The sequence below is a fragment of the Poromitra crassiceps genome (genome assembly GCF_964638095.1).
Source record: "Poromitra crassiceps genome assembly, chromosome: 5".
Classification (NCBI taxonomy): Eukaryota; Metazoa; Chordata; class Actinopteri; order Beryciformes; family Melamphaidae; genus Poromitra; species Poromitra crassiceps.
This window is the reverse complement of record NC_139642.1, coordinates 9,950,599-9,972,801: the sequence shown is the minus strand read 5'-3', so window position 1 is coordinate 9,972,801 and position 22,203 is coordinate 9,950,599. Positions and strand designations below refer to the sequence as shown.

Below are 22,203 nucleotides of genomic sequence, written 5' to 3'. Positions count from 1 at the left end.
GAGGAGAGCAGGAGGAGAGCAGGAGGAGAAGGGCTGAGTTTTCGGGGCTGCATGCGTGCAGGACGGGTGACCGAGGGGAGCCATTGTGAAGCTGCCCCGCGGGCCAGGCCGCCGCTCTCCGGGGAGAACATTGGTCCCCATTCACCCAAAACACTCTTTAATACACTCCCTCCGTCATTAAATGTGACATAGCACAATATCCACATCATTTAGAAGACATTAATAATGTTCCAGAGGCCATGCAAGGCCGCGTCTCATCAAACAATCAATAGCCTATGTATGTGCATCTGAAGACGTTTCAATATTCTGCAGTCTGAGAACATCACTTCCCTTTCTTGGTCACAATAATTCAAATCCGATTTTGTTATATGACATCAAAGTCTGAAAGAGGCAAATAATTCGAGAATGTTGCCTTATAGCCCATGCACATGCAACATGGAAAATAGCCTACAAACTAAACTCAATTGACTAAAACCAATTCAACCCATAGCCCTAATAACGTTTGAGCACAAAAATATTTCACCAAAGTGCTGCCAAAAATGTATGTAGGCCTATGTATTTTTTTTTATGGGAAAAGTTCAGTCAGAAATGTCAAATGCACATGACATGTGCCATTATCAACACTTTAGTCAACACATTAGCAAGCTGTTGTTAACAAACGTTTTATTAAAATGTAATGATGTCCCAACGTAACGGGCTGATAGCCTATAGGCTACCGTGCGTATATCCCGTGCGTGCTGCGTGCGTATGTGTTGGGAGCGCGCACGCATTACGTGACGTGAGTCGATTTCAGGGGCCTCAATTGTCATTCTGAATGGCATGCAGGCAGCGTCTTTAGCCAGCCCAAAAAAGGAACATTTTGTAGGTGAAAACGGCCATTTTCCCTCTTTAAACCGTGCCGGAGCGGTCCCTGAATAATTCATCCCCATAATGTCTTTTGTCGGGCTTCTCTGTGGAGAGGCTCTCCTCTCTCAGCTGAATTATAAACAGGTTGCAGCCTCCGTCTTTAATGGCGGCCAAAGCTGTTTCCAAGCCGGCCTTTTGTCCGCGGGCAGCCCAAGCGTGAGCCCCAAATAGACTCTGCGCCTTTGTCTCCCAAGTTCATCCCCGAGCGTCCCGTTGTGCGCGCAACGCGAGGCGTGTCTGCGAGGAGATGGAAACGGCTGAACAAATGTTTGATCAGCTCATCTGCAGAGGGACATTTTGTCTCTCAAACTACTCTTTTCTCCTCATTGTCCTTTCATTCGCCTTTACTGTCCCTGAGACGGAGAAGGCGTCGGTTAGGGGACATCGCTGGAATAGGCTAAATGTTGAAATGTGCTCCTGAATTTATAGCATGAAGAGGGAGAGGTTGAAGGGGAGTGATGGAAACAACGAATGTTAGCTCAACTGATTAGAGGCACATTTTTGTGGATTTGGGTTGAGCAATATTTTTCCAGTAACCTATAGGTCTATTAACGATTGAGTAGGCCTATAACGAACTATTTCACGTGTATTATTATTGTGGGGCTATTTCAGCCCCCCTCATATCTGACTGAGGTTGAACGATCTTAAAGTGATGAGTTGTGTTTCCTTCATCATTAGCCTATTAGTTAGTCTAATACCTTACTATCTGAAGCTGGCCTGGTATATGAGCTGTAGCCCTTTCACCTTAGTATCTGAAGCTGGCCTGGTACCTGCAGAGCTGTAGCCCTTTCACCTTAGTATCTGAAGCTGGCCTGCTGGTATATGAGCTGTAGCCCTTGGGGGGAAGGGGGGACTCTACTAAGTTCACTTTTTTCTATACCCCAGTTTTGATCTTATCGAGCAAACAGATGCGAAGAAGATGGACATCAACGCTGGCGATATCCAGATTTTTCACAGAGGGGAAGAGGATTTGCCAACTGTAGAGGGTGTAACGGAAAAGTATATGCTAACGAGTATTGTAACGCATTACTGCTCACACAGGGTGTAGGCTAAATTTGAGTAGTCTAATTACTTTTTGTTGTATGAGGCTAAAACTCCCTCCAATTCAGCCTATATGGCTATGTCAGAAGAACGAACTTATGCAGAAGAAAGACCTGCAGGCTATATGTCAATTTATAGGCTATATATTCAGTTTTCACCCAAAACTTTTGGACCTACCATTAACAACTTATTTATTGTTTTTTTTTCTTAATACTGATGGAGGCGAGATTCCAATTATATATTTTTTTCATCAGAGTAAATTAGCCTTGAGCCTTTTCTGTCAGTTGGTTTAAGACACTGGCACTTGTAGACAATTCCTGACACAAATTAAACTGGATCAACTGGAATTAACTATCTCGCCCATCTAAATTATCTTAGGGGGATGTGAATGAATAAGACAGAATGACTTAAATTCGTCACTTTTTACAGTATGCGCAGCCTTTACATTTTGGCCTATAAATATTGATTCTCAAAAATAAACTAAAATTGACCAAGAGAAAAGCACAAAACGTTTCACCAAAATTGTGTTCTGGGGTATGATGGCTATCTGAAAACATTATAACCCACAATAAGGACAACAACGAGAACTGATCAAATCTGAAAACATATGGCCATTGCGTAACTCACTATACTTGGCAATGCACGTTGCTTGCTTTTACGCACAAGCACGCACCCGTGAACATAGGCCTATTAACACACACGCGCACACGCGCACACACACATTCTCCCTTTCCCGCAAAGGGCCATCACCTGCTGTTTGATTTACGGTTAAGTCCTCATGGGAAAAGCATTAGCCAGAGAGATATGGTCGATAAAGAATTCCTAACAAAGAGGACACACTCCCCACCCCCACCCAACAACTTTACAGCATGCTAAAACTTCACACACTGCAGGTTATAGGCTATGCACGGCTAAATACAACCACTGCCATTCTCAACAAGCATACAGAGCAGAGTGCGATCAACAGGTTGGACTGGACGTGTGGAGACATGGTTCAGTGGTTCTTCTCCAAGTGGGGATCCCCAGGGTTTCCCCATGAGCAGTTGAATTTCACTTTAATCTAATTCACTATAAATTATCCAAATTGTGAAAATGCAGAATGCTGACTATAAAGGGGTTCACAATATCTCCCTGCACAGCTTCACCAGACAGTTAGCAATTCAATACTAAATCAACAACACCAAAAATCTTTCCACGTGTGGTCCTAATCTGATCAAATGGGGGTCCATCGATGAGGTTCTAATGTGCGTCTATTTCCGAAAACGTTCACAGCCCCGGCAAGCATACCCCCCCCCCCCCCAATCCCCCCCCCCCCCCCCCCCCCCCCCCCCCCACACACACACACACACACAGGCATAACTTAGTTCACTCACATCGGTCTGCCAAGATGCCTTCGATGCTGTGTTTGGCGCGTCGGTCGCTGTCCTCCAACTCCTTCTTCTCCATCTCATCTTCGTCGTCGTCTTCCTCTCCTTTCCCTCCGAACTTACTCCGCATCATGCGACTGATGGAGCTCACTGAGTTCAAGAACAAATAAATAATAAGTAAATGACAATTATTTAATGTGTTAAAAAATAGTTTAATATATAGGCTATAGCCCATGAAAAGCATTGGCAAAACAAGGGGACATATATTGTCAATAATTTAAACAAAGGTCGAACCAAATTTATTTTGGCCTAAATTAGGCTAAATAAACTTTTACATATCCATAATGTCCTAAAAAATGAAAACTTTGCCCGAAAAAAAGTAAGCTGAGTTTAAGAGGCGAACGTTTTTGTTGTTTGCATCAAGACAAAAAAAATGTTTGGGTAATAAAGGGTTAATCAATGATGACGATGATTATGATGACGATGATTATGATGATGATGATGATTATGATGATGATGGTGACAAAATTAAAAAAAAAGGTGATGGCCAACATTCGGCCTGCAGAATTAAGCGCCTCTATAGGCTAACTGCAGCAAACAAAAAGCTCGATTCCTGGCTATTTTTTTACCTGAAGGAACGGTGTTGCGGTCACATATCCCGTCCTTCAGTAATTTATCCCGAATCTCCCAGCTAAACATACCCGGGTTGTCCCGCTTGTACTCCTCTATTCTCTTCTCCACGTCCGGCGATGTGCCCTGCTTCAAAGATCAGAAATAACACAATAGTTCATTCACTTTGTTCTGGTCGTTTGGGAATCAACCCAAACACACATTTTGGGGTCTAAAAAGTGCTTAACAATACTCAGATAACCTTATGACGAGGGCAATCGTGCATGCTATAGGCAGCAAAGGCAGCATATGCAGCCAGCACCGTTATAAACAAAAGTCAGTTATATATAACCAGAAAAGCATACATTTAGACCCTCGTGGATGTAACTCCACACTATGAATTTACATCATAAAGATTTAAATAAAACTATAAAATTGTGGGTTTCAAAAAGTTTGCTATACAGTATGAGCCCTTGCAACCTATAACCTACCTTGGGTTTGCTGCCACCGATGGCCCCGGGTCTGATGGAGCCCGTCTCCTGGTACCGGCACAGGATCTTGGACACGCAGCCGTGGGAGACGCGCAGCTGGCGGGAGATGACGCACGGCCTGATGCCATGGTGGGCCATCTCCACTATCTTATGTCGGATGTGGTTGGGCAAAGGTCTGCCGTTTATGAAAACCCCTCCGAGCTGGTTCACTCGGCCTTGACCCAACGGGGTAGACACTACATCAAATAAAAAACAAGAAATTGTCACCAAATGTGTCTCTAGGCCTACGGGGTTAAATTGAATAGACTATATTAATGACAATATTTAGAGTGAAGATTGCTAAAACATATTTTGCTGCCTAGCCTACTAAATTATAGGCCACATAGGTGATCAAATGACCCATTAAAATTATTTAGATTATTTGTGATGAGATAGGCTACATGCCAAATAGGCTACTGAACTTAGCCTATATTTATTTCAGACTATAAATTCGATTTAAGTTCCCATATAAGGCCCAATAATGCCAACATAATAAAAAACAGAACAAATTTATGTGTACCAAAATGTTAGATAGGCCTATAGCACATAAGAAATATATTGAATGCATGAACTGCAAAATACTGTATGAGAAAAGGTGAGGTGCAATTCTTTGGAAGTTGCCTATAGCCTACAACAATAAAAAATCTCCCTTTTTGTAGAAAGTTTTCAGTCAAGCTGAAGCTTGAGAGAAGAGTGTGAGATGACTATAGCCTATATATACTTCAATCCGATAATAACAAGCACCGAATCCCATTTTTCTTTGTCAACATCCAACATCCAGTTCTTCGTTTTGGCGTGGTGCTGTTTTACCTTCCAGTGGGAAGCCACCGCGAGGGTAGCTCTGAGCCAGCGTGGGTCGCATCATCATGGGTATTGACCCCGCCAACGCAGTCATACCTCCACCACTCCTGCCTCCTGACGCGGGGGCTGCTGCTCCACCGCCGGCTTTGGAGCCGGAAGACTTGGTTGAACTCGTGCAGAAACGTCTCGTAGTTTATTACAAATCCCTGTGGTGTTAGCTTCGGATAGGGTTAGCCACACAGGGCTAAAGCCAAGCACCAGTGTCTCGGGAGAACGACTCCCGCCTGCAAGGAGTTAAAGTTGACCAAAACAGAAGAAAATTGAGTAAGAGGGAGTCATTTCTCCAGTTTGCTTCCCCGCTTGATGCGCTTGGAGACGTGGATGTAGGTACTGTCTGCGGTATAGCCAGGACGGGAGGACGCTGTTGTTTTTGGTTGTTGTTGTTTGTTGACACCGGTTCAAAGTGAGAGGAGATGGTCAAAAGTAGCGGAGCTCCTCTCTCGCCCAGTCAGCGCTCCGGACTGTGATTGGTCGAGAGAGGACACCCGGTCCGCAGCATTGCGCAAAGATTGGCTGACGATGAAAACTTTCCTCCTATCAGAGAATCTGTCACAGTTCTGCTCTGGACAGGCGGGTGCTGCACTAGTTCACTAATTCTATCATCTATATTATTTGCCATAGCCATTTCAACTCGCTTATAAACTAATTTCTGGGGACCAAGTGGACCAAAAACTGGTGATTAAGACAATATATTAATTAATGTGATCAATTATTAGACGCAGGTCACCAAGATGTTACACGGAGGAGACGCACTGCAGCTGAGCTCAGATGAATTGGTCCTGATGTGGCTTTTTGGGAATTTGGGTTTCCATATCCATTTCTGCCGCTTTTTGATCTTTGTTGTCCATTAAACACAATATCAAATTTGGACTCAGGCTTATGGCGACTAGTCTCACGAGTAGGTATTCATTTGAAATAAGCATTGGTCACCAAAACTCTGGGGAAAAAGTGGAGCAAATAACTGATTTGCCAAGCATTATTTCGTCAGTGTGATAAATTATTTGACGTGGGCCTATAGCCTATAGGTCATTCAGCTATCCAATGCAACTTACATTGTTCTAACAAAACTGCTGGAGATTGTTGCCATGCCTTGCAATATCCTAATGAATCAATTACTTTTTTCTTTGTGACAGAACACAGAATAGTCACATGTTTACGCACAAATATTTCACCAAACGAAAAATAATTTGCTTTGGGATACCTTTATTTTGAATTTGATCTGTGCGTAATAGCATCTCCCAAGTGTTTACTGCTGTACATTATCGCACGACCTGTAATTTGTTTCCACCCCATGGTCTCATATCTGACACAAATGGTGGCAGAGTGTGCGCACCTCAAGGAATTTATTGTGGTTTTCAGACTGAGCACCAACCAGCCGAGAGCAGTCTGAAGGGGGGCGTGCGTCACAGCAGGGTACGACGCCAGGGCGGCCGTAAAGCAGTCTAGCTCTGTGACACGGCCGGATCGTAAGTGTATTTTCATCGCCAAATGTCTAATAAGCAATGCTGTCATTGCCCAAACGGGGGTGGGTGTGCGAGGGAGTCGGTGTCTCTCTGCCTAACTTACTCTCTTTAAAGTTCAGCTCCTCTTTTTACGCATTGAGTATCGTGGGTCACAGCATCCCTTTAGTTCCTAATCAATCACTGAAGCAAGAGTTCCGCTCCTGAGCTTTGGAACCAGACAAAAGCTCGCTTCCCTTCACTGTCCATCACTGCAGCGGACGGTGCAGCCCCTTCCTCACTGTGTCACCATCAAAGTTGTCCCACTGCATCAGAGGCGTATAGCCTCTATTGAAAAACCTTTTGAAATAGAATCAGAAGTTTGTCATGATATAAGCGGCATGCAGCCTTTCCTATTTATTAAAGGGCGGAAATGTTATTTAGATTATTCTATAACTTAATCAATATGTGTTCGCCTATTTGTTTTAGCTCCTCTGGCGTGTCTCGTGCGCCTTTGGACACATTATTATTATTATTATTATTATTATTAATATTAATATTAATATTAATATTAATATTAATATTAATATTAATATTATTATGGTTGTTGTTGTTGTTGTTGTTGTTCTTTTATGACCCAGGCATGTAATAAACATGAGCTAGTCAGAAATGCAGTTGGAAATAGGCCTACCTCCCCCCTCGAGTTTGTTCCGCGCCTTAGGAAAGCCTTGAAACCCTTCATGTGACTCCGTGAAACAGCAACAGTAGAAAAGCCCCCCATTGCAAGTCAACCTGAGCAGGCCTTGTCGGAACCTGCACTCACCAGCTGTTTCATAGGGCAGGCTACAGAGCAACACCGGGGCCCCAACAGGGGGGCACACTGTCATTCACCTCTATTTACGCAGGGAAGAGGTATCCCACAGGCTCAATAGGATTCAATTACCATTTGCCTCTTGTGGCTTTGATAAAGGCACTTCAAATGCTGTCGATTTCTGTCAGAAACGCGCACGGACAGGCTGGACGCTGGGTTTAAAATAAGCATGGCGAAGGGGGGTCTTTCACCTGCTAAGGAGACGATTATTAACTTCATTCAGATTATTATTATTATCCTCCGGGATAAAGAAATCACAAGATAACGTAACATGGCTTCAAAGTAAAGGAGAAGGGAACTGTGAGTTGTTTGTGATTGCTATAGCCTAGTTGTAACAAGATTTGTGGAATTGCTATATAATATGTTGGTCTTAATTTACGCCCAATCAGTCTGTATCCTGCATTTCATTGAATGAATGACAGCACAAACAGGCGCAGGCTGTATGACACTTAAGGCAAAGGTGTTCTCAACTGCCTGTTCCAATAACCTACATTTAGATTGAATGAAATTGTTGGTTTGAGTATCAGAATAATCATTGGGGATGAGCTATGCGTTATAGTCCTAAATAGGAGTCAGTCCACTAAACTTGTTTGCCTGCATGCGCTTCTCACATTTGCATCGAGTTATTCCAAAAGGGGAAAACATCAGTGCTGCTGACGAACGTGACGATTTCGAGGGTCAATGATCTTATTGAAACTGGATATTACAGCCAAGAAAACAGAGGAGGGGGCGAATGGAAAACAGAGAGAGGCATGAGGCATACCTCGGCCTTTCCTTTAAAGCGACACTCAATCTCCGTGTCCAATCCATTACCGGGGGATGAGATTCAAAGTCACAAACGTGCTTGATGAGAAATAAATGAGTTGCGTCACATGCTCTGTGTGTGGAGTGCGCATCTACAAACACATTTCTGTCAAATCAATTACTTACCACCGCATTCTATATAATTAATCATTATAAGTCAAAATCATGATAATACTTTTCAGGCCAAGGAGGACCTCCATATAACGAAAAATCACTTATTGAGCCTGTGTCATACTCAATGTCAATGAGTCACTTTATTGTGCTATGGTCTTTAATTATCTCCCACATATCACCATATTATAGCCTAATTGATAGTAGATATAGTAATATATCATTGGATATCCCGATACTCGATGACGAGTTTAGGCTAATAATATTTGCTATGTTATCATGATAATACTAGTAGCCTATGCAATATCATATTTTATATGAATAAATATGATATTGATATTGTATGATATATGATATATGATGTGATATTGATATCCTTCAAAAATGTAGGTCTATTTTAGTGTTAGTTCATACTCATTAGTTCATCATGTTAGTTTATACTCATACTAAGTTATGTGTTTTATAGGCCTATAATTCAAATATTTTCATGAAGTGACAACACATTTTATCCTGGACTAATTTTGAACTGAATTGAACTACCGTAGGCTATGCATGTCTTATGATTGCAATATCGAGATTTTTATGGGGTGTGACATATGGGAATAAAACACAACTATAGGCAAATTAAGGTTATGAGGCAGTGGTAACACAAATAAACAGAACCTATAAAGTGTCAAATTGTTATGATGCATAACCTTATCCTATAGCGACAGAGGAGTGAATGAGAAGGTTTGAGTTCTCAAAAAGCAAATAGCCTAGCCCTATAAGCACACAAATTCAAAGAAAAAAGCCTATAAAGTCTGATGAGGGCCATTAAAATTAATTAGCCCCACATCCTCGCAAAAATATACATGTTATTTGCTTTGGCTTGTTGTCATGGTTAATTTGTAAACACACATTCACTCAAGCTATTTTCCAGAAAATCAGTGTAACTGTAACTAATTGAAAAATACTGCTAGGCTATACAATACAATATGTTTTATTGTTGTAGGTCCACACTGACTTTACCTCAGCTAATGGAGACTTGTTTACGTGGTGTTGAAGGGTGAAAATAGAAGAGATGTTGCATGAAGTGAATACTGTGTGGCATTTACCTAGTTAGCCTTAATTTATGAGGCATGAAACATTTGGCATTTGGCAAACATTTGAGTAGCATGCCTGAAATATTAACAGGTTGGCGCCATAATTAGATTTTGAATGGTTAACTGCACTTTCTGTCTGTATATCTGCCCTTCAGTTGACCAACAGTCTCAAAAATCTTCCAAAAAATGTATGAAGGAAAAGATTGGTGTTTTGAATAGCTGAATTATGCAAACTAAATGGAGGCCTTGTTTGGATATGTGTATAGGCCTAAACAAATCTTGGGGGAAATCTTGGCATATGATATTACAGGCACATCAGCATTCGCAGCCCATATATGGCTACTCAAAAAGATATTTCTTTTTACTCAACTATTAGACGTTTACACATCTAAAATAAAACAAATAAACTCAAACACAGTTCACTGTGGGCCATCTGCTTTTTATAATCTGTAGTATCGTCTATCTTCCAGCAGGGGGCATATTTGATACACAGCAGGATGCTGAAAGTATCCATAGTACCCAGTTGAAATTCAATCCATTGTCATGATATGACCCTACATTATCCTGCTATCAAGCTATTCTCAAATTTATCAACTATAGACATGCTATTTCTGGTGAATTTCAAGACTAATCAATGCAATACATATTCACGTTTCCTTTATTATTGAAATGTGTTTATGTATGTAAAACAGCACATAAAGAACATTTCTCTGTGCAAATACATTTGGTACCTTAACAACCACAGATTCTCATAAAAACAACATGTTCTAGGTCCTCTTAAATAAATACAATAAGCTTACATTTGTCAAAGATAGATACCCTACTTGTGTTAAATAAGAGGGTGAAAGTGCATCATCTAAATTTGGAGATAAGGTAGAAGAGGATGATTGAAGGTGTGGGAGCCAGATTGGGGGAAGTTTGAGAATCATTTGTTGACGTGATTTTGCCATTTCCCCAGCAACGAGGTACAATGAGCGTGCAAGGGTCATCGTGGAATTGAACACCTTTGAATGCTAAATGCTGACAGGAGGCTCAAGGGGCCATAGTGTATTTTCCCATTCACAAACTCAGTGGATCACATTACATCATCATCATCATCTTCATCATCATGTTTGAAAGAAGCGATCACAGAAGAGAAATGCTTTTTGTCTTATAAGCAGGTCAAAGCTGGTTTGAATCGAGCTTTTAGCCCAACACCTGTGGAGATGACTTAAGCCCATATTCTACCTGTTTAGACATACACGCATGCACACACACACACACACACACACACACACACACTCGCAGCCCCATTCTTCACAAGTATAAATAGCTGCAGAGATGGGAGGCATGCAGCGCATGTTGGAGACCCTGTTTCCAACTTCCTTTCTCTGTCAGATGTGTAAATGATGTGACAGGAAGAGGAAACACTCCCTGACATCCCAGCTGGATGCTGCATGGCTGTGACAGCAGGCCCATGCATGATCTTCAATGATTAGGGCCTATACCATGAAGTTTGATTGAACTGTGATTGATTGCTCGAGCAGCTGATTGATTCATTGATTCATTGATTGATGGTCGGGGAACTTTGGAGAGCAACGAGGTGAGGCACACAAGTGAAGAGACACAACAAGCTTCGTTAAGAAAATAAAAACAAAAAGAAGAGGTGTCACTCCATGCACCCTGGTGAAGACCAGTAGCCTAAGATGCACACAAAAAGATAATAGACCGTGGGGTCACTCGAAATCTCTTCCAACCACCTTGATCTTTGCTGTGGACTTGAGATGGGCGGGGGTTGCATTTCTGCATCAATGGAAATGGTGGCATTCTCCAGGAAAAGTTCACTCGATGGCAAAAGCACAAGGACTAGAAGCATTGAACCCAGGTCTGCAAAATAATCACAACTATCCAGTTGACACCATGGTCTCCAGTTATCTGTGTAACAGTGGACTATTTACAGTTTTGATTGTGTATACAATTTCTTTTGCACTGGATGACATTTTAGAGGCTTCTCAAATAACCATATAGGGGCCTTGATATAAAACAAAACAAAATCCATCATCTCAAAACTCAGAAGTGAAATTCTGTACAATAGCTTACAATAGTGCTTTGTTGAGATATAAGAGTGGACCATGGAACAGTTATACAGTGAGTGGCATAGTGGCATATGCATATTATTTAGGCAGGGATGGGGGTTGGGGGGGGGGGGGTAAACCCTGGATATGAGCACTTCACATTCAGTCATCAAACCAACCTTAGCAGCCCTACTACACTAAATAAGTCTTTGACAAGTTCACTCCACCATTCACCTAACCTCGCATCACCATGCTCACCTATAGCCAACTAGGCCTATACTGCAATTTCAAGTGCATTTGTAGAAGGTTATCAGGGGTCATGTCGGCCTATGGCTCCAAACAAGATGAAGGCCTTTGGGTGTTTGCTATATAAAGGCCATTTTTGGACAATATTTATTCCTAGAAAAAACTAAAGGGAGCAGGAGTATCAGAAGCCACATAGTAGCCTATGTACATAATCACCCACCCACTTCCCACAGTAGTCATCTCCATCATCATCATCATCATCATCATCACCAGTGAGTCATAATCCTCCTCCTCAGGCGTTTCTGCGGTTGTTAGTGGTGGACGAGCGGCCCGTCTCGTGGTCGGGTCTGTATTTGAGCCAGCAGATGAGCCATGTGACCACCACCGAGAACATGGCCAGGATGCTGGCCACAGACAGGCAGATGGGTCCCGCGGGCGAGGGCGGACTGCTGTGGCTGTGCACGAAGATCAGGCCCATGAACAGCAGCACCAGCATGGACAGGAAGGAGCAGATGACGCACACGCAGCCGGTGGTCAGCGCCACACGCTTGCAGCTCTGGCAGCTGTCGTAGCGCACGGAGTCCTGGGAGAGGGTGGTGGCCGTGGACACGGTGGTGGACGGGGTCGCCTGGTGGGTGTGCGCGGCGGCGGATGCTGCAGCCTCCTCCCGGCGCAGGGCGATGAGAGCCGGGTGCAGCGGGGGAGGGTGCGGCGGCAGCGCGTCCTGGGGCAGCGGATCCGAGTCGATGTAGAGCGGGAAGTCCTCCGTCACCTTGGTGTTGTTGGGCAGGTTTTGGATCCGGTAGTCGGGCACCGGGGTGCGGTGGCGGCACACCGGGCAGCTGACGCGCCATGGCCGCTCCTCGCGGAGGTGCAGTGTGGTCAGGCACTCCTCGCAGAACGTGTGCAGGCACTCCAGGATCTTGGGCGCACGGCGGTCAAGGTCGAAGTAATTGTAGCATATTTTGCATTCGTACTCCTCGTAGGGGAACGCCGAGTGAGGCGGGGGTTCCGCTCCGTCTGATGATGCCAGATCTACAGGCTCGGCCATGTTGTCATCTTTCGCCATTCACATTCTCAGCGGTGAAAACACAAAGAGAGCTGCTGCCAGGCGGACAGATGCTGCTGCTGATGACGGTGCACGTCTCTCCCCCCGCACCTCTCCTCCTCCTCCCCGCTCATGTAAACGCCATCATCATCATCATCATCATCATCATCATCCCGATGCAGACCGTTTGATGTGCTTTTAGTAACCCCCCGGTCCTCTATATAGATCCAGCTTAGCGTCTGCGCGTCTGAGCCCAACTAGGTCTGACTGGATCCCACTGAAATATTCAAAAGGTCTCGTTTCGTGGGTGTGGGAATGGATGATGTAATGGTGGTGAGTCCAATGCGAGCGCGGCTCATCCAGCCAGAGAGTCTGCGCATCCCACAAAACAGAGAGAGAGAGAGAGAGAGAGAGAGAGAGAGAGAGAGAGAGAGGAGGGGGGGGGGGGGGGTTGTCAGTTGCTCACAGCTCACGGATGTTGTTCTTTCGGTTTCCCGTTAGTCCCCCTCTAGCTGGAGAGAGCGTTGTTGTTTCATCCTTTTGGTGTGGGGCTTGTTGTTATAGACAGACGAGGTGACAGTCAGAGGCTAGTAGACTAGACTACTCTTTACTCAGCACACCACCCAGACGCAGACAAAAGGATGCGCTAATTTGCAAAAGTCAATCAGGGGGTCAATTCACTGAACCCAAAACCACAGCAAAGTCCATCTAGGCCTACTCCACTCAAACTTCCAAATGACCTACATTTCTGAAGACAATTAATAGAGCAATGTTTGATGACTGAGAAGATATTAATATTTTGGCCATGCATGTATAATAATGAAAACAGATAGCTCAATTCTTTGTGGTAGTGTAACCGAGTTGAATCAGCGCGGATTCCTCGTGAGTGTGGTAGCGAGTGGATTGGTTAAACTCGCTCCCCAGGTATAAAGGCATGCTAACCAGCTCCGCCAAGGGAGCTAGCTCTCTTGGTGTTGCGGTTAACATGCTGGACTCCCAAGCCGAGGGTCGGCAGTTCGAATCCACCCCTGGACAAGCCCTTAACATGGGTTGCTGCAAGTACCACCTACACAACGCCGTTACAGTAGCCTATTAGGCCTAAAATAAACACGGTCTCGCCTGTTAACAAGGACGCCGAAATAAAACTGCGTGGCTTCAGCGTAGCTTTAGCGTGGCTTTTGCGTATGATGTGAACAAGGGCTAAGGCTGAGGTAGGTTATGGCGAGTACCACAACTCCCCATAATCAAATTGACAGCCATACTGCTTGCAATAGGCTAGCGACATAGTTTGCTAACATGATCCTGTATATTGCCTACATGTAAAATGAGACAGAAGAGGTATGATCCTGTATATAGCCTACATGTAAAATGAGACAGAAGAGGGTGCCACTATGGCAGCATTGTTTTAACAAGACCTTATAAGACCCTATCTATTGGATTTTGTACCAGGAAATCCAAGGACTGTTGTTGATTGTGTATTGATTAACTGTCTACTAGCCTACATGAGTGAGATAACAGTGGTAAGAGTGAAACATATGACTGGAATAATAATCAGTCTTATAGATTCTCCAAGTCGGATCATTTCTAGTAAATTCAATCGTAGTGAAATGACGGTAGCCATTCTCCGTTTTACTCATCCCCTGAAACCTCATCCAGTCCCTTGAGAACAACTGATCTAATTGTGGCCGGTGACCTGTTTTGAGATTCCCTTTAGCATGGTGTAAAGAGTAAACTAAGACGTCTGGTGGTGGGGAGACAACAGTGGGGGACAGACGCCAGTTCTAAAAGGAACACCAGGAAAGGACCATATTGCTTATAGCCTGCGTTAAAATCCTGGACTCAACCTCCCACCATGCACCACTCCCTCACCTCTGACCTCTGACTCCCTTTGCACCTCAGCACTCAGCTACGCGTGATTTCTATTCGCACATAGGTTACGCAACAACCACGCCCTGTGCCCGCCTACGCAGCAGTCAAGCGCCGGGATTGGCCAGGCGCCCATGCTCACGGTGAGACTGACAAGGTGAAGGCCACAACAGACTCGTCCGCCTCGTATAAAGCTTAATAACAACTGATTCACTTGGACTTGTCTATTCATAGTATTCCCATGATTCACATGCATTTCTGACCAATATGGCACTTTACACTACACACAGCAATATTACTATGATTAGTAACACATATAATTTCAAGAAGAAGTTAAAAAAAGCAACTTTGAATAAGGACATTAATTTCAGTTTTTTTGTTAATTAGTTACCGTAGTTATTTTTGTTTGTGTTGTATTTTGTAGTTGGAGCATATTTTTGTTGTAAACTGAAGTTGTTTATCCAAGCTGTTGTTTGATAGATCAATTGTAACTGTTCCAATGTCTTTATGTTGTCTTTTTATATTATGTGTTGGACCCCAGGAAGAGTAGTCCTACACCTTGGTGTGGACTAATGGGGATCCTTAATAAACAATAAACAATAAACAAACAGCTCATTGGCTGTGTGTGTAATTAGATTGTAATCACCTGTTAATTGATTACAATCAGACCAAGATGTCTGTGTGGTGATGTCACAGAATACTATCAATAAACCACTGGTCTACTTGTTGCTGTGAGTTTTGTATTGTTGTCCTAACATTCTGGTATGATAAACATGGAACCATTCTGCCTATGTTTGAATCTGGTTTTCTATTTTGACACTTATGAGCACTCAGTGCAGACTCAGAGTAGTTAGTCGGTCAATTCCTGAATAGAGTGGTTAATGATTAGTAAATGTGAAAATAATAATATTAATAATTAAAAACAAAATACAAAATATAAAAAAAATATATATATACCCCCCCCCCCACCACCACCACCACCACCACCACCACCATATCAATTGGGTTAGGGTATGGTCGTGGTTAAGAAAACCCTAATCTTAACCACATCTATTTGACTTGCTGCATGTTCTGTGTGTTTGAGCTGGGCTGTAGTCCAGTGGTGAAAGACCATGCCTTCCAACCCAAAGGTTTGTGGTTTGAATCCCGGTACGGACACTAAAACCTTTTCAAGTCTTTCATTGGGAAAGCCATAACAAAACTGCTTAGAGATCCATTGTAAGTTACCTAGCTGATGGTCTAGGGGTTAAGGCGGTGATCCTTAACAGACCGCATTGTATGCGGAGAAGTGCAGGTTCGATTCCTGCAGGGGATTTGAAGTCGTCTCCCCACCGAAGGACAGATATGCGGTCGCTATTTTTAGACGACCAGCTGTGGGCGGGGGTGGGTGGGGGCAGATCGAGCGCCGGTCGAAGCAAAACATCCCTCTGTGCAGGGCTGTTAAGTGTGGTGGGATTGAGCCATTAGACTGCCTTGTCCTCTCTCTTGCCTTGAAGTCCTCTCTCCTGCCTTGTCCTCTCTTCTCTCTTGCCTTGTCCTCTCTACTGCCTTGAAGTCCTCTCTCTCCTGCCTTGTCCTCTCTCCTGCCTTGAAGTCCTCTCTCTCCTGCCTTGAAGTCCTCTCTCCTGCCTTGAAGTCCTCTCTCCTGCCTTGTCCTCTCTCTCTCTCCTGCCTTGTCCTCTCTCTCTCCTGCCTTGTCCTCTCTCCTGCCTTGAAGTCCTCGAAGTCCTCTCTCCTGCCTTGCCTTGTCCTCTCTCTCCTGCCTCTCTCCCGCCTCTCTCTCCCTGTCCTCTCTCTCTCTGCCTTGTCCTCTCTCTCACCCCCCACAATGGATCTCTAGGCAGTTTTGTTATGGCTTTCCTCAACAAACGACTCGAAAAGGTTTTATTGTCCTTAATAAACAGATCACTATTCAAAACTTGACAAAACTGAACTAAACCAAACACATACAGTAGGCTAAGCCCCTGCAAATGGGTCCAGTTACAGTATGTAGGCAGCAGTCCTGGTGCCTTCCCCTGTCAGAAGCAGGGACATGAATCCCCCATTGAAGGATGCAGCCCCTCCTATGCAGAGACAAACATAATTAGTTTTCAATTAACCACACAATACAACAAGAGTCCCCTTCAACACAACTATTATTACATTGACTTTCCCATACGTCATCATTTATAATGACTCCATTTATAATGACTCCAAGTAGTTTAACCCCTCAAAAATTGGTTTTACAGTTTTTCACAATTGTTTAAACACATTAGACACAATGTGCACAACCTGAAACTGAACATGCAAAGGCATAATTCTACTGATAAAGCAGTGATCCTCACTATTTCTTCGATGAGAGCCGCACTGGCAGGACAAAGTCAATAGGAGAGCCACTTTTACCGCAAAACACCAAAAGCCACCCCAACCAAGCACATCTGCCTACCATTTTTTCTGTTTTATTGTTTTACACACACACACACACACACACACACACACACACACACACACACACACACAAACACACACACACACACACACACACACACACACATATATATACCAGTTTCCCCTAGAAAATCTTTCAGGCCTGGAGGGATTTAGAAACGGTGGGGGCCATCGCTGGTGACGCTGAAGCTTTAGCTAACTTGTTCACATCTATGTTCGCAATGGCATCCCAAGTATCATCATACTATTATGGGATGCGATGCGAACAGTTGTATTATGGGATGTGCGTTTCCCAGGCAACGACACACGTTGACACGTTTTGGAACAGCGCTGCACGCTGGCACAATACTCCTAAAAGCAAAATGCTTATTGTTTTGAATGATTTGGCACCTTCTATTACTGTCAACACCAGTATTGTTGTATTGTAATAATATGCCATAAAGGTTTATTGAAATTTTGGGGAGAGCAGGGGAAAAAAAAAAAAAAAAAAATCTATATATATATATTTTTTTTTGCAATTTCTTAGAGCCGCCAACTAAAGCTTCGAGAGCCGCTAGCATCTTGCGAGCCACGCAATGAGGAACTAGGTGATAAAGCATTCATATAGTGTTTTCCATTCTGCACACCAGTGTTCAATGGGTGCTTAGAAATGTCTACTCATATGATGTATGTGTTTGTCATTTGAAAAGAAAATACCATTTAGTGAAGAGTTAACACTGTTTTGAGGGCAAAGTGTGCTTTTGCAAGAGAAGTGTAGGATTTTGCATTTTGTGTGTGAGTTTTGAGATTTCTGTTTCGGGTTTTGAGAAAGTGAGGTACCGGTAGTCTATGAGGAAATGTGTTTAAGCAATTGTGAAAAACTGTAATCAATTAAACCCCCCTACTGAATCACACTTGGCATGTTCCACTGCTCCCCGTCTACAAGTGAGGTTGGACCATGGGTTGGACCCATCTGCCTCCGTTTCGCCTCCTCAGTCCAGACCAGGAAACTGAGAACTGAGAAGAGGTGAGAAAACACATGGGGGTACAAACATTTTGCACAATGTTTCCCAATAAAGTCATTAGCTAATAAAATGTCTCTGTGTTGTTATTTAACTGTTTGAAGGGATTTTACAACGTGAGAGATTGCAGGATTACGTGGACACAGCACACGGAGTGTTAACTATCGCCCAGGCAGGAAGGCTTCCCCGCAGACAACAAATGTAAGAAATCGGCAATTAAAGTTTTTTTGGTACTGCCGAGCAAAAGGTAGGCAGGAAATCTACTGCTGCACTACCCGGGTGCCCAATTTCATGTCAACCGTGTGTACCGGTGTCAAAGTCACCAGACATGCCAATGAGAGCCAGTGGAGTGATGGAGACGTGGAGGGGGGAGGGAAGGCGGGGCCTGTTCGTCACAGAAATCCACCTGTAACCCGGGGCGCCTACCTTGTGCTTCTCTTAAGTAAAGAGTTTGAGTGGAGTCCCACCTCGTTCTTTTTGTTCTCCCCGACAAACAACGCGGCCACGTGGGCCGGCAGAACGTTCTCCAGCAGCAGGTGGTTCAGGTTCTCCCTGGTCTCGATCTCGTCCTGATCCGTGTGGTTCTTGTTCTTCAGCAGTCGGAAGCACGACTCGTTCTAGCAGAGAGAGACGGGTGGTGAGGATGAGGGAGGTGTTTTTTCTTCTTCTTCTAAATATATATATATATATATATATATATATATATATTATATATATAAAAGTATATACGAAGAGTTCATTTGCAAAAACAGGTATCTCCGTTTGGATTTTCTATCATTTTATTTTATATATTGATGTATTGATAGTGTAATTAATTTATTTTTGGGAAATGTTTATTATCAATCATAACTAAAACATATTCATCTGATAATTTCCACATAAATCAACTCAATGTTTTCTATGTGCACTCCAGGGAGTATCAAACAGATGTTGTTTGTTCATTTTAAGAATGGCGTTTACCTGTTTTTGCAAATGAACTCTTCATGTATATATTATATATATACTTTTTTTTATATATATTTAGATATATATATATATTTAGATATATATATATATAGAGGTTGGAGAGGTTTGCACTCAATTTGAGAAATAATTTTGAGAAAACTTGTTATTTCAAGGCAAAATGACAAACTCCAGCATAGCATAAGACGCAAGAAGCTTGTTACATAGTCAAAGCCACATCACTGGCAGAAAAGCAGCTCTTACTCTAGGTAAAAGAGAGGAGGGCCATGAAGGAGGGATGTAAGAAAGGTTAGGAACCAAAGGTCACACATCTGCCATCCAGGTACTTGCGAGGCACCGTTAACTCTATAGGGATGCTATCAGTCTGTCTTTATGCCTGTGAGCAATACAAAGTTATTCATGTGTGTGTGTGTCTCTGAGAAATAAGGGATAAAAACGGGGTGAGGAGCATTCTCCTTACCTGTATGAGCATAGTGACCAGGAACAGGGTGATATATGCAGCTCATCACCTGGGGGTGTTTAACCAGGCCAAGCTCATTCAGGACAGATGCATCGTTAATGCTGTAGCACAAAGGGGAATTCATGGTTGGACCTCAGTTTCATTTGAAATGTTTCACCTATTCATACATGGTCATTTTAGGGATGCAGGAATAATTAGGGTTAATAATTGTAACATTGTTTGTTCGTTTGTCTCTGTGTCTTTGACCCTGGTTGTCTAATGATGTTGGTATCAAGGTATTTAAGATGATCATCATACTATGGTGGTCACTGTAAGTGGTTCTGATAAGATCTCACCACCTCTGAAATACTTCATGAGACTGAAGTGACTAGAGTGAGTGACTAGTGTTCAATTATGACTCATATCCTGTAATGCATGAGCACCCCCTCCCCCCTCACAGTACAATAAGACCATGTGACAGGATACAGGGTTGACATCCAGAGTTCAGTCCCACCTGTTGCAGTTCCAGTCGTGTGGATAGAGGATGCGTCCATAGGCCATGAAGAGCTCCTTCTTGCAGCCGAGGATGATGATGCAATGAGAGACAGGATGCAGCAGTAGACAGAGTACTGTGGGAGAGAGATGGGGGATGGGAGTTAGACCTGTGATAGTTAAAATATAGTTACAAGTTAGGAATAAATTGATGAAATAGTTGTAATGTATTTTCATTTTGTAAAATGCTTATAAAAATAGTTGTACTGGTTCAAACCAAACGGTACATATATATTTAGAAACAGGAGAGATGGCATAACATCTCACTGGGACCAAAACGTAAAATAAATGCAGGTTTAAAGACAATATTTTTTCAATGTTTTTTTGTTGTTGGTCCAAGTGAAATGTTCTATGGTCTCTCCCGATTATAGCGTTAGCTGAACCGTTTGGTTCGACGAAGTACAACTATTTTATACGCATTTTACGAAATGTCTATGGGAAAATAAATGGCGGATGAAATTCTCTGGTACAGTGTTGAAGCAGGAAGTAGGTGGTCACTTTGCCTCTCTATTGTTGCCCCTCTAGTGCAGGTTGATCATTTTATTTTCCAAACAATGTGGCATCCTTTCGTTCCTAACACATTACCAAGTCCATGTCAGAAAAGATATCCAGCATGATTTTTCCCCCCATTGAGATCTGATGTGTTTTCAAAGTGTTCCTTTAATTTTTTTGAGCAGTGTATACGAGCAAGATTTTCAATCGTTATTAAACAGTCTAAATGTAATAACGATGCCTCACATCTTACCTTTAATAGTAGATGAGACCTGTCTTGATGATTGCAGTCTGTGTGCAGGCCGGGCAGATCAGGAAGAGAAATGAAACTCTGAGAAAACACACGGGGGTACGAACGTTTTGCACAGGGTTAGGGTTACACAATGTTTCCCAATAAAGTCATTAGCTAATAAAATGTCTCTGTGTTGTTATTTAACTGTTTGAAGGGATTTTACAACGTGAGAGATTGCAGGAGGATTACGTGGACACAGCACACAGAGTGTTAACTATGGCCCAGGCAGGAAGGCTTCCCCGCACGGCTGAGACGCTGCAGTGACATGGGCGACAGACTACAGTAAAGAAAGACACATCTCCAAACCAAACAGTGCTCCACTTAACCACCACCTATTGTGTAGCCCCCAAGGTGTAATGTATTTACAATATTTACAAACAAATACTAATTTCATCCAGGTAATGTTACTGTTTGGCATATTACTATTATAGGGCATGGGCTTCACCATGACAGTTCCACTTTAAGTTAAACATATTTCAAGTCATTATTGCTTGTCAATACACATTTCACCAGAGATTACTAAAAAAGAATAAAAATAATTGCCTCTTTGAGGTTGGTTCAATGTTCTTCTTCGGAAAGAGTCCTGAATTCTCCGTCCTGTGTATGGAATGGAAAAGGTAACAGTCAATCTGAGGACTGATTTACAGAGGTGAATACCAAACATGACAGGCCTTGCAGGGCAGGACTTACTCGCAGAGCTGGAAGCAGATCGTACAGGGGTGGAGCCAGTAGATCCATGTCCTAGAAAGATGCTCATTTGCGTTTCCATCACCTGCACAGTGCACAGACATGGCCAGACAAATGTCAATGGAAAGTATTTGACAAGTTATTAAATGTTCAAATCCTATTTAATTTAAGAGTTGTGACCAGCAGCTCAGCAGGTCATTCTGTCGGTTGGCCGGTCCCCAACAATTTCACCACACTTAGGTTAAATGAGGCAAGGTAGTCGTGTCATGTGTGCGCGTGTGTTTCATGTCAATTGATGGAAAAAGGGGGCAATGGGGGCCATATTTAATAACTGCAGGGTGGCAGAGTAGAGTGGATCCTGCATCTGCCACCATGAATGTTACAAAAGTGTGTGTATGAGAGAGAAAGCTTGAATTCATGTACATACACATACAGATCCTTTCAAAAAAATTAATATCATGGAAATACCATGGATGACCATGCGCTTCAGCGGATTGTCAAGCAGACGATTCAAA

At 43.1% G+C, this 22,203-nt stretch overlaps 2 protein-coding genes across 2 annotated transcripts in view; both read right to left on the bottom strand.

The window, feature by feature from the left end:
* LOC310776959 (paired box protein Pax-3-like) overlaps positions 1-5,348 on the bottom strand; it is a gene marked incomplete at both ends in the record, with an annotated part of 47,225 nt that extends 41,877 nt beyond the window's left edge. The window contains 4 exons of the mRNA XM_083637185.1: positions 3,321-3,464; positions 3,944-4,073; positions 4,415-4,650; positions 5,264-5,348. Of these exons, the coding sequence (XP_083493311.1) occupies positions 3,321-3,464; positions 3,944-4,073; positions 4,415-4,650; positions 5,264-5,348 (595 nt within the window). The remainder of the gene's footprint in view (positions 1-3,320; positions 3,465-3,943; positions 4,074-4,414; positions 4,651-5,263) is intronic.
* Positions 5,349-12,213: 6,865 nt separating this feature from the next.
* Positions 12,214-12,990, bottom strand: rnf228 (ring finger protein 228; the record flags this gene model as incomplete). Its single annotated transcript, XM_083637129.1, has 1 exon — positions 12,214-12,990. One exon carries the CDS (start codon positions 12,988-12,990, stop codon positions 12,214-12,216), a length of 777 nt encoding a protein of 258 aa, XP_083493255.1.
* Positions 12,991-22,203: the final 9,213 nt, after the last annotated feature.